Consider the following 17,950-nt stretch of genomic DNA (forward strand, 5'->3'; position numbering starts at 1 on the left):
GCCGCATACGGCCTGCGGGCCGGAGGTTCCCCGCCCCTGATTTAGAGGAATGTAATATGTGCATTGCGTAAAGTTCAGCAAAGATTTGGGTAACACGTAAGAATGACTTTCACTATCTGCAATTATTATTTTACTTGATCAAAGGATAAAAATAAATGTTATTCACTGATAAAGGGGAGAAGAGATCAATAGAAAACTAATCAATAGATGTAAGGGGAAGAGAAATTCAGAGTTGTCACAATTTTATCCATCATTGTTGGATATTTGGCCGACAACATACACTTGTTACACGCCTGTCCCGTGTCTGGGATCTGCTCCTTCCCCCGCTCTGCTAAATTTTCTTGTGCTCCACATTGGGCTTTGTAAGTAGCCGGACACACTCCATGTGCTGAGCTTAACTGGCCTATATAAGGCTACCAAGACCCACCCCTGTGTCCTGGTATTAAGACTTAGTTTGTGTGTGCAGCGACCTGTCTGCAGTCTCCAGAACATCTCCAGACTATCTGTGGCCTCCAGCACCTCAGCTACCAATCTGCCTGTGGCTTCCAGTATGTCTGCACCTGTCTGAGATCTCCAGGACGTCTGCGGCTTCCAATACCTTAAGCTGTAAGCCAGTCCATAGAACAATTTGCACAACGTATATTACAGTTCTTTCCTTATCAGCAGGATTAACCCTTTCCCATCCAAGCTCTGAGAGTAGGTTAGTGTAGCGCCCCTGAAGCCATCAGGGAGCTACAAGGTTCTGCATCCTCACCAGGATGCAGGGCCTACCCCCTAGGGCCGCAGAAGACCAGTGTCGGTCACACACAAACACTTCACAAAATCCCAGTTTTACACCCAACAATCCCACATAGAATAGTACAAGGCTAGGGTCGGACCAATGGATGGCCGCCTAGAGGTGGAGCCAGCCCAGTCCACTAGTTGACCAGGTGGAAGGGGCATACAGTGGACAGTCAGAGGAGCGAGACTGTGAAGGTGGACGTGAGGAGACACGCTGACTTGGAGGGAACAGTAACCTGGTGCCCAGGAGGGTAGTTGCCAGAGGAGTACTCCCGGAACTACGCACCAAGAGGGTACATTACCCTAGATCAGGCAGAAGCTCCAGGCAGACCTGATAACACCTGCACAGTGTGGGGGATCATCAAGGACCTCGCTGACTTTAAAAATCCGAAACTCAGTAGCAAAGAGAGAACTGGGGATAGGACCAGAGACTCCAACCCCACAGGGTTCACGCTACCGTCATACGGATAGCAGTGGAAAAACCACCGGACAGGGACCCCCAGTTGTTCTATGCCACAGGGACCCACCAAATAGAGACAAGTGTAGGGGAAGAAGGTACCAGATTACTACACTGGTACTGGGACAAAGGGGACCTGAAGGTGACCAGTTACCACCAGAAAGTGAGTAAAGAACCAGTTGCACTAAACCCTTTGTGTGGACTACCTTCTTCCGACACCCGTCACTTCACCTACCCTCTGGTGCCTTGCCCTGCTTGCGAAGGGTCTAACATCCAGGCTGCCATTAACACCATCCCCAGTAGTGGACATTGTGCAGCGGCAACTCCATCTACATAGCCGCAACACCGCAAGTGACGTCACGTGTGAACACTAATCTAATCCCCTGTAAATATTCCCCTTTACAAAAAGGGCCCAGGGCACGGAACCGGGCAACGGCCACCAAAGTGACAATCCCCAGTTATACACCATTAGCATCTTGGCATCTACAACCGTCTTGGCTTTGAGCAGTTTGTGACTTTCTGGATCTCGCTATGTTCAGGGCCTACCTTGATTTAGGATAAATGGCAGTCTGGGTTTTTCCTTTCCACAGAGAGTTTCCTTCTCCTTAGGGTACTTTCACACTTGCGTTTTTTCCCTTCCGTCACAATCCGCTCTTTTGGAAAACAGCGGAATCCGCTAACGGATTCCGCTGTTTGTTTCCCATAGACTTGTATGGATGACGGATTGTGCCAAAAGTACCTGCGTTGCTTCCGCTGGTCGACGCTGCGTTGCATCTGCCGGGTGGAAGGAACGCAGCATGTAACATTTTTTGAGCGGCGGAATCCTCTATTTTTCACTGCGCATGCTCATCTTTTTTTTTTTTTTTAATCACAGAAACTTTATTTTGTCTCTCGGTGGCCGAACGTTCAGCTGAGTGCCCGGCCGCCGGCATGTGAGAGCGATCAGCTGAGCGCCCGGCAGCCGGCATGTGAGAGCTCTCAGCTGAGCGCCCGGCAGCCGGCATGTGAGAGTTCTCAGCTGAGCGCCCGGCAGCCAGCATGTGAGAGCGCTCAGCTGAGCGCCCGACAGCCGTCACGTAAGAGCGCTCAGCTGAGCGCCCGGAAGCCGGCATGTGAGAGCTCTCAGCTGAGCGCCCGGCAGCCGGCATGTGAGAGCTCTCAGCTGGGCGCCCGGCAACCGGCATGTGAGAGCTCTCAGCTGAGCGGCCGGCCGCCGGCATGTGAGAGCGTTCAGCTGAGCACCTGGCCGCCGGCATGTGAAATCGCTCAGCTGAGCGCCCGGCTGCCGGCTATTGAGAGCTCTCAGCTGAGCGCCCGGCAGCCGGCTATTGAGAGCTCTCAGCTGAGCGCCCGGCCGCCGGCATGTGAGAGCTCTCAGCTGAGCGCCCGGCCGCTGGCTATTGAGATCTCTCAGCTGAGCGCCCGGCCACCGGCATGTGAGAGCTCTCAGCTGAGCGCCCGGCAGCTGGCATGCGAGAGCTCTCAGCTGAGCGCCCGGCTGCCGGCATGTGAGAGAGCTCTCAGCTGAGCGCCTGGCAGCCGGCATGTGAGAGCGCTCAGCTGAGCGCCCGGCCGCCGGCATGTGAGAGAGCTCTCAGCTGATCGCCCGGCCGCCGGCATGTGAGAGAGCTCAGCTGATCGCCCGACAGCCGGGCGATCAGCTGATCGTTCACAATAGTCTGCTGCCGGTAAAACTGTAAAGAAGAAAAAAAAATATATAAAAAAAAGCTTGCCGTTGTTTTGTACGATCCGTTGCGCCATTGTATGCAACGCATCCGTTGCATTCGTCACAAAACGCAATGCAATGGATGCTGTTCAGCGCAAGTGTGAAACTAGCCTTACCAGACACCATCACTACAGGATAGAAGTGACTGGAAGTAGCCCCACCGCCTCCAGCATTCATACACCTCTCCCCCCAATACTCAGTCCTCACCTCCTGAGTCCTTAGACACAGACATCTTTCTCTATTTTTCCTGTCAGAAAAGGACCCGGAAATGTCCTCACTGCTGCGTCACTTCCTTTTACCATATAAGGCAAAGGCAGTTTTGAGAACGACCAGCAGAGGTCAGTGTAGATGCTACAACTCTCAGAGCAAGGCTTCAGAAGGCACAGATAATGCGCAACATTATAGAGAAACACACGGCCCATCAGGGGACATTCTAGTAGTGTCTACTCCGGGTCACTGCACACTCACAACCCCAGTCACTACACGTCATACACACGCGGCTCCACTCACTACACGTCATACACACAGCTCCACTCACTACACGTCATACACACACGGCTCCGCTCCGTACACCTCGTACACACACGGCTCTGCTCTGTACACCTCGTACACACACGCACACACGGCTCCGCTCCGTACACCTCGTACACACACGGCTCCGTTCCGTACACCTCGTACACACACGGCTCTGCTCCGTACACACACGGCTCCGTTCCGTACACCTCGTACACACTCGGCTCTGCTCTGTACACCTCGTACACACACGGCTCTGCTCCGTACACCTCGTACACACACGGCTCTGCTCTGTACACCTCGTACACACACGGCTCCGCTCCGTACACCTCGTACACACACGGCTCCGTTCCGTACACACACGGCTCCGCTCCGTACACCTCGTACACACACGGCTCCGTTCCGTACACCTCGTACACACACGGCTCTGCTCCGTACACACACGGCTCCGTTCCGTACACCTCGTACACACACGGCTCTGCTCCGTACACCTCGTACACACACGGCTCTGCTCCGTACACCTCGTACACACACGGCTCTGCTCCGTACACCTCGTACACACACGGCTCTGCTACATCCACACTGTAAACCCCTCCTGACCCCACACATAAACTTCCCCTCATCCAGCACCATGACACCCAGCACAGCAGAGTCCTGCATACACTGAGGAGCTGACCATGTGACCCCTGACTCCTCCCCTCCATGTGACATCATCACAGGTCCTCTAAGCACAGAGCAGCCATATATCTAGTGTGCGGCTCTGCAGGTGGAGGTAGGTGCAGGGTATTATATATCTAGTGTGCGGCTCTGCAGGTGGAGGTAGGTGCAGGGTATTATATATCTAGTGTGCGGCTCTGCAGGTGGAGGTAGGTGCAGGGTATTATATATCTAGTGTGCGGCTCTGCAGGTGGAGGTAGGTGCAGGGTATTATATATCTAGTGTGCGGCTCTGCAGGTGGAGGTAGGTGCAGGGTATTATATATCTAGTGTGCGGCTCTGCAGGTGGAGGTAGGTGCAGGGTATTATATATCTAGTGTGCGGCTCTGCAGGTGGAGGTAGGTGCAGGGTATTATATATCTAGTGTGCGGCTCTGCAGGTGGAGGTAGGTGCAGGGTATTATATATCTAGTGTGCGGCTCTGCAGGTGGAGGTAGGTGCAGGGTATTATATATCTAGTGTGCGGCTCTGCAGGTGGAGGTAGGTGCAGGGTATTATATATCTAGTGTGCGGCTCTGCAGGAGGAGGTAGGTGCAGGGTATTATATATCTAGTGTGCGGCTCTGCAGGTGGAGGTAGGTGCAGGGTATTATATATCTAGTGTGCGGCTCTGCAGGAGGAGGTAGGTGCAGGGTATTATATATCTAGTGTGCGGCTCTGCAGGTGGAGGTAGGTGCAGGGTATTATATATCTAGTGTGCGGCTCTGCAGGTGGAGGTAGGTGCAGGGTATTATATATCTAGTGTGCGGCTCTGCAGGTGGAGGTAGGTGCAGGGTATTATATATCTAGTGTGCGGCTCTGCAGGTGGAGGTAGGTGCAGGGTATTATATATCTAGTGTGCGGCTCTGCAGGTGGAGGTAGGTGCAGGGTATTATATATCTAGTGTGCGGCTCTGCAGGTGGAGGTAGGTGCAGGGTATTATATATCTAGTGTGCGGCTCTGCAGGTGGAGGTAGGTGCAGGGTATTATATATCTAGTGTGCGGCTCTGCAGGTGGAGGTAGGTGCAGGGTATTATATATCTAGTGTGCGGCTCTGCAGGTGGAGGTAGGTGCAGGGTATTATATATCTAGTGTGCGGCTCTGCAGGAGGAGGTAGGTGCAGGGTATTATATATCTAGTGTGCGGCTCTGCAGGTGGAGGTAGGTGCAGGGTATTATATATCTAGTGTGCGGCTCTGCAGGAGGAGGTAGGTGCAGGGTATTATATATCTAGTGTGCGGCTCTGCAGGTGGAGGTAGGTGCAGGGTATTATATATCTAGTGTGCGGCTCTGCAGGTGGAGGTGGGTGCAGGGTATTATATATCTAGTGTGCGGCTCTGCAGGTGGAGGTGGGTGCAGGGTATTATATATCTAGTGTGCGGCTCTGCAGGTGGAGGTGGGTGCAGGGTATTATATATCTAGTGTGCGGCTCTGCAGGTGGAGGTAGGTGCAGGGTATTATATATCTAGTGTGCGGCTCTGCAGGTGGAGGTAGGTGCAGGGTATTATATATCTAGTGTGCGGCTCTGCAGGTGGAGGTAGGTGCAGGGTATTATATATCTAGTGTGCGGCTCTGCAGGTGGAGGTAGGTGCAGGGTATTATATATCTAGTGTGCGGCTCTGCAGGTGGAGGTAGGTGCAGGGTATTATATATCTAGTGTGCGGCTCTGCAGGTGGAGGTAGGTGCAGGGTATTATATATCTAGTGTGCGGCTCTGCAGGTGGAGGTAGGTGCAGGGTATTATATATCTAGTGTGCGGCTCTGCAGGAGGAGGTAGGTGCAGGGTATTATATATCTAGTGTGCGGCTCTGCAGGTGGAGGTAGGTGCAGGGTATTATATATCTAGTGTGCGGCTCTGCAGGAGGAGGTAGGTGCAGGGTATTATATATCTAGTGTGCGGCTCTGCAGGTGGAGGTAGGTGCAGGGTATTATATATCTAGTGTGCGGCTCTGCAGGTGGAGGTAGGTGCAGGGTATTATATATCTAGTGTGCGGCTCTGCAGGTGGAGGTAGGTGCAGGGTATTATATATCTAGTGTGCGGCTCTGCAGGTGGAGGTAGGTGCAGGGTATTATATATCTAGTGTGCGGCTCTGCATGTGGAGGTAGGTGCAGGGTATTATATATCTAGTGTGCGGCTCTGCAGGTGGAGGTAGGTGCAGGGTATTATATATCTAGTGTGCGGCTCTGCAGGTGGAGGTAGGTGCAGGGTATTATATATCTAGTGTGCGGCTCTGCAGGTGGAGGTAGGTGCAGGGTATTATATATCTAGTGTGCGGCTCTGCAGGAGGAGGTAGGTGCAGGGTATTATATATCTAGTGTGCGGCTCTGCAGGTGGAGGTAGGTGCAGGGTCTCTATTATTTCCTTTCCTTCATTTTCCTGTTCCTGTCGTCGTCTTTATTGTTTCTTTGCTTTTATTACGAGGCTGAAGTCGGTTTCTTATTCGGGTTCTTTCTGTTTTTTTCTGGGTTTTTTTTTTATAGGTTTTCAGAAACAAAAATAAAAAATAACGATAAAATGCAGTGCGGAGCCCGGATGTGAATAAATGACAGGGAAGGAAATAAGTATTGGATCCCTCGCTGATTGTGTAAGTTTCCCACTGACAGAGATATGAACTATTTATAATTTTAAGGGTAGGTTAATTTTAACAGTGAGAGATGAAAATCCAAAATAAAATCCAGAAAATCACATTGTATAAATGATATACATTTATCTGCATTTTGCAGAAAGAAATAGGTATTTGATCCCCTACCAACCATTAAGAGTTCTGGCTCCTACAGACACTTAGACGCTCCTAATCAACTCGTTCCCTGCATTACAGACGCTGTCTTAAATTGTCACCTGTATAAAAGACTCCTGTCCACAGACTTGATTAATCAGTCAGACTCTAACCTCTACAACATGGGCGAGCAAAGAGCTTTCTAAGGATGTCAGGGACAAGATCATAGACCTGCACAAGGCTGGAATAAGCTACAAAACCATAACTAAGACGCTGGGTGAGAAGGAGACAACTGTTGGTGCAATAGGAAGAAAATGGAAGAAATACAAAATGACTGTCAATCCACATCGATCTGGGGCTCCATACAAAATCTCACCTCGTGGGGTGTCCAGGATCACGAGGAAGGTGAGAGATCAGCCTAAAACTACACTGGGGGAACTTGCTACTGATCTCAAGGAAGCTGGGACCACTGTCACCAAGAAAACCACTGGTAACACATTACGTCATAATGGATTAAAATTCTACAGTGCCCTCAAAGTCACACTTAAGAAGGCCCATGTGCAGCCGCCTGTCTGAAGAATGCCTTTGTGCAGCCGGCTAGTCTGAAGAAGGCACATGTGCAGCCACCTCATCTGAAGAAGGCCCGTGTGCAGCCGACCCGTCTGGAGAAGACCCATGTACAGCCGACCCGTCTGAAGAAGGCCCATGTGCAGCCGTCCCGTCTGAAGAAGGCCCATGTGCAGCCGTCCCGTCTGAAGAAGGCACATGTGCTCATTTGACGAAGGCCCGTGTGCAGCCGACGCATCTGAAGAAGGCACATGTGCAGCCAGCCCGTCTGAAGAAGGTACATGTGCTCATCTGACGAAGGGCCATGTGCAGCTGGCCCATCTGAATTTAACCACTGAACAACTGGATGATTCTGAGAGTAACTGCGAGGAGGTGCAGTGGTCAGATGAGACAAAAATTGAGCTCTTTGGCCTTAACTCAAATTTCTGTTTGGAGGAAGAAAAATGCTGCCTATGACCCAAAAAACACCGTCTTCACTGTCAAGAATGGAGGTGGAAATATTATGTTTTGGGGGAGTTTCTCTGCTAAGGGCACAGGACTATTTCACGGCATCAATGGGACAATGGATGGAGCTATGTACCATAAAATCCTGAGTGACAACCTCCTACCCTCTGCCAGAACATTAAAAATGTGTCGTGGCTGGTTCTTCCAGCATGACAATGACACAAAAAAAACAGCCAAGGCAACAAAGGAGTAGCTAAAAAAGAAGCACATTAAGGTCATGGAGTGGCTTAGCCAGTGTCCAGACCTTAATCCCATAGAAAACTTATGGAGGAGCTGAAGCTCCGAGTTACCAAGCGACAGCCTCAAAATTTTAATGATTTAGAGATAATCTGCAAAGAGGAGTGGAGCAAAATTCCTCCTGACATGTGCGCAAACCTCATCATCAACTACAAAAACATCTGACTGCTGTGCTGCCAACAAGGGAACAGCCACCAAGTATTAAGTCTTGTTTGCCAGAGGGATCAAATACTTATATCTCTCAGCAAAATGCAAATAAATCTATATAATTTATACAGTGTGATTTTCTGGATTTTATTTTGGATATTCTGTTTCTCAATGTTAAAATGAACCTACTCTTAAAATTATAGACTGTTCATGTCTCTGTCAGTGGGAAATTTACAAATCAGCAAGGGATCAAATAATTTCATTCACTGTTAAAGCAGCAACAAAAAAAGTATAAATCTGGCACAAAAATGGGTATCAAAGTGGCACCGAAGGGCATTATGGAAAGGGTTAAATAGCCTTGAGCCACTGATCTATATAGGTAAAACCATAATAATTTGAAATCAGAGAGCAATGGCGGCTTTCCCTTTTATGACTACTAATTAGTGACATAAACCCATTTACATCAGCCGGAAGTGAACTTTACAAAACAAGTTCCTTATAAAAATCTGTGAAAATTGGCTATTTGCTCACTTTGCTGCCAGTTCTGATGCCCAGAACCCATTTGGACCGGGCTGGAGTGACCTGAATTTGTTGCGAGACATCACTATATAATGGAGGTGTCAGATTAGTGACCCAAGGTCATTTCACCCTTTCAAAAACACCCTTCAGTGCCCACTTTAATGCCCATTTTTGTGCCAGATATATAAATTTTTGTAGCTGCTGTTAAGTGTATTCACATCCGGGCTCCTTGCTGTATTGTACTTTATTATTGTGATTTATTTTTTTTTTACATTTCTTGTTAAACCTGTAAAAAGAAAAACAAAAAAAAATCCAAATAAGAAACCAACTTCAGCCCCGAATAAGAAACTGCCCAATAAAAAAACAACTTCAGCATCGAGTTTTTATTGCTGATGTCGAGCGATACTGGTGGGAAAATAAGGGAAATGTCTGTTATTACCACATATATACCCTGCCTCCCCGCAGTGACTGACAGCTGCTCAGCATTAGAACCTGCTGTCAGTCAGTGCTGAGAGCGCGTATACAACCACTGATTACTGTATACTAAGCAATGACTAAAATCTCATTGGGGCAATCCCTATGACTGAAAGCCGGACACTGTCATATTATATGTTTATGACCACATGTAAATATTTCTTAGCTATTTTGTAACACTTCTTATTTTGTATATATGGCTGATTTTTACCTGGTTGGGGCTAATAGTAGAGATTTAGATTGTGTGAAATGTAGGAAAATGCCACTGTCATTCATAGGGGGGGTGGCAGTTCAGTATATAAATATTTTTATTTTTTGTCCCTTGTAACTGGGGCTGATATAATGACTCAGCAGTGAAACCTTTATCTACCATAGCTTAATAAGGAGATTGTTGCTTGTAGTTTGTTTTCATTAAACGTTGCTAAATGTGTTTGGTGAAACTAGGAACAATGAGATATGTACAATCAGCATGTGTATAATACAACAGGGAACATACATACAGAAGCCTGACAATATACATACAAATGTACAAGAAGCTTCAATCTAACTTAGTAAATGCAGAGAGAATCCAAAGCTGCATATGGCAACAAACATAGATTTTCTTACCAGCGATGCTATCACAAGGGGGATAAAATAGTAAAATGGAGAATGTCCTCAGTATGTGAGTAATTAGAAAATGGAGACTTCCTACCCAGAATGCACTGCAAAGAGGAGAAAAGAGTCATGAAAAACAAAGCTGATGCTGATAAAGTTTGGTCACTAGACGGAGCTAAAGTACAACCTAGTAAAGAAATATGTAAAGCAAATCAAACAATAAAGAATGCAGATTAAATGCAAAAGTCAGAACAGCCCTATTCCAAAAATAAACCCCTACTTGTGGTTCCATAAGAAAGTGTCCAAGCAACTAAAAAAGGTAAAGAATACAGCAGAACGTTTATCAAAGAAAGCAGGCACTTACCCAACCCCAAAAAACCCATACCCCAAACAATTACAGTATTCAAGTACCGATGGTAGATGGGCTCTCACACAGAGATCTGCGACACTGTCAGGTCCCTCACTGTTCCAGCTGCATTGCACCGCAGAGCTGTGTATACAGTGATAGGGAAGGCAGTAACCATCTGTGCCTTCCTCTCCATTGCTACATGTTTGTGTGTAGCTGGGCTGCTCTTTTATTTTTCCGCCCACATGTAATATGAAGGATTTTTTTTTAAAGACGACTCATAGGTTTTCATTTTACCATAAATTGTGGTGGAGATGAAATAAAGATTAAAGTACGGTTAAATGGTGAATAAATAGTTGGTACACACTACATCCGATCATGCTGTTGTTACCCCCAGTGTGAGCCGATCAAACACTGCAGGCGGCTCACACTGGGCTGGGCACCGAGCGTACCCGAGCACAGCGATGCTCGCGAGAGTGATTTACATACGTAAAGCATCCGATCTCTGCATCTTCTTGGATAAGTCTGAGTTTGTACCGAACACTGAACCTCAGGTTCACTCATCTCTAGTGGTAAATAAAACTCACTTTTGTAAAAAAAAAAATATCAGTTTGTGTCTCCATTATCCGACACCGGTAACATTATTCTTTTTGCGTTGACAGAGTTGAGTGAGGACTTGTTTTTTGCTTGACAAGCCGACATTTTCATTGATACCATTCTAGGTGCAATATGGATAATTGATCACTTTTAATTGTTTTTATATTGCTATAAAAATAATATACTACTTTTATCGGTCGGTTTTACTACTTACATAGCACATTTCATGTTGACTTTTTCTTTCCTACCCAAGTGATATCTCACCTCCCTTATTATCTGCAGTGTTTTACATATCGGCTCATCTCCTTCCCATTCAGGTCCATATAATATCAGATCATCTCAGTGGTTTTATTCTGTATAAGAGAATTCTCCTGATTGACCCATCAAGGATGGATATGGACAGGGACAAGATGGCGGAGAGGATATTACACCTCACCCTAGAGATCCTCTTCCGGCTTACTGGAGAGGTGAGAGATTCTGATGACGTCACATTACATCATTCTTATCTATGAGAATAACAGATGGACAGAACTGGAGAGGTGAGGACTCTGGAAATGTCTGGAGTGAGATTTCTTACTGTGTCTCTCCATAACCAGGATTACACAGTAGTGAAGAAGACCTCTAGTGAGCGCTGTCAGGCCCCTGTGTCTGAGGGATGGGGAAGACCCCTGAGCCCAATCACGGGGCCTCACCCCCCGATACATGAGGACATCAATGACCAGAAGATCCTAGAACTCACCTACAAGATGATTGAGCTGCTGACTGGAGAGGTGACACTGCTGGGAATGCTGGGACATTATACAGTAACGCTATGAAGGGATCGGGGGTGACGGTATCATTGTATGTGTCAGGTTCCTATAAGGTGTCAGGACGTCACCGTCTATTTCTCCATGGAGGAGTGGGAGTATTTAGAAGGACACAAAGATCTGTACAAGGACGTCATGATGGAGGTTCCACAGCCCCTCACATCACCAGGTAATAGACAGGACTAAATACACACGGCCTATAATTATCTGTATGTAAGGAATGAATTCAGTCCCTGTATGTGTCTCCTCCAGGTCTATCCAGTAAGAGGACAACACCAGAGAGATGTCCCCGTCCTCTTCTCCCACAGGACTGTAAACAAGAAGATCCCGATGTTCCTCAGGATCATCAGGTAGATGGAGAGAAGGTGCCATGAAATCTCCCTATGATGTGTAGACGGCTGTGAAGGTCTTGTGCTCAGTCTTGTTTTATCCTCCAGTATTGTATGTGTTATACTTGTGTAATGAGAGCGGTGGAGATGGCAGGATTAGAGCTGATCATAGATGGGACTTCTCCATCTGTCTGTGACTTTTACAATATTTGTTTCAGGGGGAAGATCTGACCCATATTAATACTATAAAGATGTCCCCGTCCTCTTCTCCCACAGGACTGTAAACAAGAAGATCCCGATGTTCCTCAGGATGTGTCTCCTCCAGCTCTATTCAGTAAGAGATATCTACTCATGTACTTTCTGCACTAATTTTGTGTTTACATTTTTAAACTTTCTGCTGTGGGTTTTTTTCAGCTGTATTTTCTTTGCTTCTGCTTCTTCTGCTGTTTGTTTCAAATTCCTTCTCTATGTCATTATGAAGGCAACTCAAAGACCTGCAGAGAGTTCATGAATACCCTGTTTCCCCAAAAAGATGACCTACCCTGAAAATAAGACCTAGCATGATTTTATGTGATTTTTGGAGAATGCTTGAAATATAAGCCCTACTCCAAAACTAAGTCCTAGTTACAGTCAGGGCCAGCGTTGGGAAGAGTCAAACTGCGCAATTAGGAACCCTACTCTCCTAGGGACACTATCAGGTATATTCTGAGGTTGATTGTTTAAGGACCTTTGATGACTTCACAGTCATGTGCCATGATGTAACCAACAATCTCTTAATTGCAGGAGTCCAAAAGAACTGAAGACAGGCTGGCATGTTGGACTGGCATTAGTGGAAAGGGAGTACAAACTGGGCAATTTCACATGGCCCCCATTCTCCAAGGGGCCCCAATGTTTATATACCGATTATAGGACTGCTTAAGGACCTTTTTGACATCATGTCATGTGACCAAAGGTGTCTTAATTACAGGTCTAAAGCTGAAGAGGAGACAGGCTGGTGTGTGTGTGTTCACGCTAATTTTAACCTGCTTTGCTAAAATGGGCAGTGCTTGGTTAGAACAAGGGTGTGATGCCACCACTTCTCTAATTCATAACAAACTGTGGCGTTCCCTATGCCAGAAATCTCACTCCAGTCCCTGACGTAATTTTTCAGTGTACATTGTCAGTCTTGATGATTTGGAGCCCTAATGTTTGTCTGTACAGACCACAAGACCCTGCACCTGTTTTTGTTACAAAGCCTAAGGATAGGCCATCAACGTTATAGTCCCAGACATCCCTGTTAAATTTCCAGCATCTGTCTTTAACTATTTTATTTTCATCTTGGAAAAAAACCTCTTTGCAATTGTCTAAGTTGTGGATCAATGTCACAGAGATGTTTGTAGGTTTTTCACCTGTCAAGTCGGTGTCTGGATCTGAGGAAACTACACTACACTCTGCCTGCTAACTTCTCTGATGTCTGTGAGCAGCGCAGGGAGATGCAGGCGTCGAACTACAGACATAAGCAGGCTAGATAGAGTTAACCTCTGCTGGTCTGCTTGTTAATGTCTTTGATTACATGCTGTAGGGGAACCAGTGTCTTTCGCTCCCCTCCTGTATATGCTTGCTGGACTTTTCCATTAATGCCAGCTATTGTTTACCTATACAGGTCTGGTAAGGTGTTGTGCTTCAGACTAACTGGTGGTTGTTGTGCATTATTGCTGTGAGCAGTTGTGGTGTTAACCCTTGTTGTCTTTTTGTTGATGCTTTCCTGTTCTTGCTTTTCTCCTTAGTCTCTCATTGTTTATTTCTGTGAGTTTGCAGTGCATTTCAAGTTTGGTTTTTCTGTCTGTCTTAATCTGTTTCCATCATACTTCTGCCCCTTCCCTCCCCTTCCTTCCCTGGATGGATAACATATTAGATCTGGTCAGGAGAATAGTAAGGCACAAGACTCCGGCATCTCGACCTTCAGGTGTAATTCAGAGGTTAGGGATAGCCTAAGGTCTCCTAGCATGAGGGACAATATTGGAGCCCTCTGTCCCTTGTTATCCTGCATTCACATTGTGACAATCACTCAGATTATTTACTGTAGCACATTCCAGAGAACTGGTGCTACTGGAGAGATATCTTGGAGATAGAAATGGGAGATAACAAAGGTGTATCTCTTTAGCTCTCGAAATTGGAAAACAGATTCAGACTAATTTGTTTCCTAATTTTATTTCTGATGTTATGGTTTAAAAAAAATGTACTTTCAAAATAATATCATTAAAAAATAACATTGTGTTTATTTTTAGCAGATGACTGTATTGGGAGTTCAGATGGACATCTAATATCTTCAGAATTTATAACAGATGATCAAAGTATCACACATGATACATATGAAGAGCATGCTGTTGTCCCAGATATACCTCCAGCCCTTCCTAGGAAAGCTTTAACATCTGATCTTTTCAAACAAGTCCAAAATTCCGATCATCAAAAAACTCACACTGGGGAGAAGCCATTTTCTTGCTCAGAATGTAGTAAATATTTTATTCGGAAATCAGATCTTGTTATACATTACAGAAGTCACACAGGGGAGAAGCCATATTTGTGTTCAGAGTGTGGGAAATGTTTTATTCGGAAATCAGAACTTGTTAGACATCAGAAAATTCACACAGGAGAGAAGCGATTTTCATGTTCAGAGTGTGGGAAATGTTTTATTCAGAAATCAGAACTTGTTGGGCATCAAAGATTTCACACCGGAGAGAAGCCATTTTCATGTTCAGAATGTGGAAAATGTTTTTTTCAGAAATCAGACCTTGCTAGACATCAGAAAATTCACACAGGGGAAAAGCCATTTTCATGCTCAGAATGTGGGCAATGTTTTATTCAGAAATCAGATCTTGTTTGGCATCAAAGATCTCACACAGGGGAGAAGCCATTTTCATGTACAGAGTGTGGGAAATGTTTTATTCAGAAATCAAAACTTGTTGGGCATCAAAGATCTCACACCGGGGAGAAGCCATTTTCATGTTCAGAGTGTGGAAAATGCTTTATTCAGAAATCGGACGTTGTTAGACATAAGAAAATTCACACAAGGGTGAAGCCATTTTCATGTTCAGAGTGTGGGAAATGTTTTATTTGGAAATCAGAACTTGTTGACCATCAAAGATCTCACACAGGGGAGAAGCCATTTTCATGTTCAGAGTGTGGAAAATTTTTTATTCATAAATCAAAACTTGTTAGACATCAGAAAAATCACACAGGGGAGAAGCCATTTTCATGTTCAGAATGTGGGAAATGTTTTATTCAGAAATCCGACCTTGTTAGACATCAGAATAATCATACAGGGGTAAAGCCATTTTCATGTTCAAAGTGTGGGAAATGTTTTAATTGGAAATCAGAACTTGTTGTGCATCAAAGATCTCACACAGGGGAGAAACCATTTTCATGTTCAGAGTGTGGAAAATGTTTTATCCGGAAATCAGCTCTTGTTCGTCATCAAAGATCACACACAGGGGAGAAGCCGTTTTCATGCTTGGAATGTGGTAAATGTTTTACTAGGAAATCAACTCTTTTTGACCATAGAAAAGTTCACACAGGGGATAAACCATTTTTATGTTCTGAATGTGGAAAATGTTATTCTCAGAAATCAGATCTAGTTAAACATCTGAAGAAGCCACACAGGGAAGAAACCTTTTTCATGTTGTGAATATTTGAAATGTTTAACTGGTAAATCAAGTCTTGTCGACCATGAGAAAACACGCACAGTAGAGGAGCCATTCTTGCATTCGGAATTTGGCAAATGTTTTTATCATTAATCAGGTCCTGTTGTTAGGTGAGTCACATGGGAGAAAGCATTATGATGTACCATGAGTAAAGGGGTTTTATCCAAAAGTTAATTGCTCAAGTAAGAATTGTTCAGGGAATGCACCATTTTCTTTTTAAACTTACTGTATTATTATGACTATAAGACGCACCTAGGTTTTAGAGGAGGAAACTAGGAAAAAAACTTGTGGCAAAAAATATAGTCATGACACACTGTCAGGCCTGCGACACACATCCGTGCCGCCGGCACGTGTTTGTCATTTTTTACACGTACCGGCGGCACGGAGACACGTACAGCAATGCTACCCTATGGTAGCAGGCACACACACGTAAAACCACACGGAACGTGTGTCCGTGTGCGTTTGTATGTGTGTGCGTTTTTCAAAGCGCTGACATGTCCGTTTTTTCTCCGGCAGCACGGGTGTCACACGGCCCGCACCCGTACTACACGGGTGTAGTGTGGATGCGGTCCCGTGTGACACGCGCCGGAGAAAACACACGTGTCAGTGAAAAAAAAAAAAACATTAACTCACCTTCTCCTGCCCTCCTGTCTCTGCCGCTGCTGCCTCTTGCTGCCGACCGCCGCTCATTAATCTCATAGAATATTCACTTCACTGCCTGGCAGCAGCAGCAGCGGGGAGACGGGAGGGCTGGAGCCCGAGGATCAGCACCACGGACAGCAGCGCGGACATCAGGAAGGACCAGGTGAGTAGGATAATTACCGGTTCTACGTGTGCTATCGCGGATAGCACACGTAGAACACACGTGGCCCGCACGTACCAGAGACACGTACTTACCTGCACGCAACACGCAGGGGAAATACGTGTCTCTCGGCACGTGCGTGAATTTCACGTGAATGTGGCAGAGGCCTTATGGGGAGAATCTGCCGCTAACAGTTATGGGGGTAATATCCCCCAATTCTGTACTATCATCTCCCATCCTGGGCCCCTTCCCGTTATATGTGTCTTTGATCTTGGTGTATATGTCGTTCTTCCTGGTATATAGGTTCCCCATCTTTCTCCCATCCTGGTATATATGGCCCTCATCCTGGGCTCATCCTGGTATATATGATCCCCATCCTGGTATATATGGCCCTCACCCTGGTATACATGATTCTCATCCTGGTATGTATAGCTCTCATCCTGGTATATATGATCCCCATCCTGGGCCTATTTCAGAATATATGTCCCTTATCCTGGTATATATGATTCCTATCTTAATATTTACAAGTGAAAATGGGCCCCCTTACCTCTTGGGCTGCAGGTTGCACCAACGATCTGTCTGCCTGTGTCATCATCCTGGTATAAATGTCCCTCATGCTGCAGAAATAAAAAAAAATGATTATGCTCACCATCCCTCTGCTCCCCCAGTGTGTGGTGTTGTCTTTGATGTTGGCAAGTGAATTCAGTGTATAAGCGGCGCATCGCATGACATCACTGCCATGCACCTGCAGTTACACGTGGATATCATCTGCCGGAATATTCACTGCTCCCCACACCTGGGATTATGGGCTTGGGGACAAGTGAATTATTAAAAAGAAGTAATAATCACTGCTCCACACGCCCATAATTCCACCCACCCCTCGATGTCTGCTTCAGTGCCTAGAGGTAGACGGGATTATGAGAGGTTTTTTTTATTTAATCGTATGAATGTATACCTTACCATCATATAAAATAAACACCAGTCAATAGATAATGATTGAAAAATATCAAAAGGATAAAGAGCAAAATCGAATATCAAGATTTTCTATATATGCAATAGCATTGTCATTTACAGTATAGAAATCATTCTTGTCACCATGGTAGGATCTCAGAGCGCACTCCTCAACAATGTGCTGGATAGTTTGACAATCTGATCCACAGTCACAGGTCGGACAGTCAAATTTTCCCCACTTATACATAAGATCTGCACAGACGCCAAAATTTGTTTTGATACGATTTAAAGTAACCCATGTTTTCCTTGTGGAGGGTTTTTTAAGTTAAGGAACAATTGGGGATCACCGTCTACTACACTGACCCAAAGTTCTCGCCATTATGAGAATGCTCATTATGAGAGTGAGCAGCAGTGAATATTCACTTTAGTTATTAGCTGGCACACTGTTAGCCCCGACTCTGGTTGCTGCCTACTGTGACCCACTCCTCCTCTGCCATCCCTCCCGCTAAAGTC

At 45.9% G+C, this 17,950-nt stretch overlaps 1 protein-coding gene across 1 annotated transcript in view; it reads left to right on the forward strand.

The window, feature by feature from the left end:
- The window catches only part of LOC142313072 (uncharacterized), a 102,271-nt gene that overhangs the window by 7,528 nt on the left and 76,793 nt on the right, over positions 1 to 17,950 (forward strand). The window contains exons 2-3 of the mRNA XM_075352055.1: positions 12,256 to 12,338; positions 14,272 to 15,659. Coding sequence (XP_075208170.1) covers positions 12,256 to 12,338; positions 14,272 to 15,659 — 1,471 coding nt within the window. The remainder of the gene's footprint in view (positions 1 to 12,255; positions 12,339 to 14,271; positions 15,660 to 17,950) is intronic.

Source organism: Anomaloglossus baeobatrachus, chromosome 5 (genome assembly GCF_048569485.1).
Source record: "Anomaloglossus baeobatrachus isolate aAnoBae1 chromosome 5, aAnoBae1.hap1, whole genome shotgun sequence".
NCBI classification, from domain to species: domain Eukaryota; kingdom Metazoa; phylum Chordata; class Amphibia; order Anura; family Aromobatidae; genus Anomaloglossus; species Anomaloglossus baeobatrachus.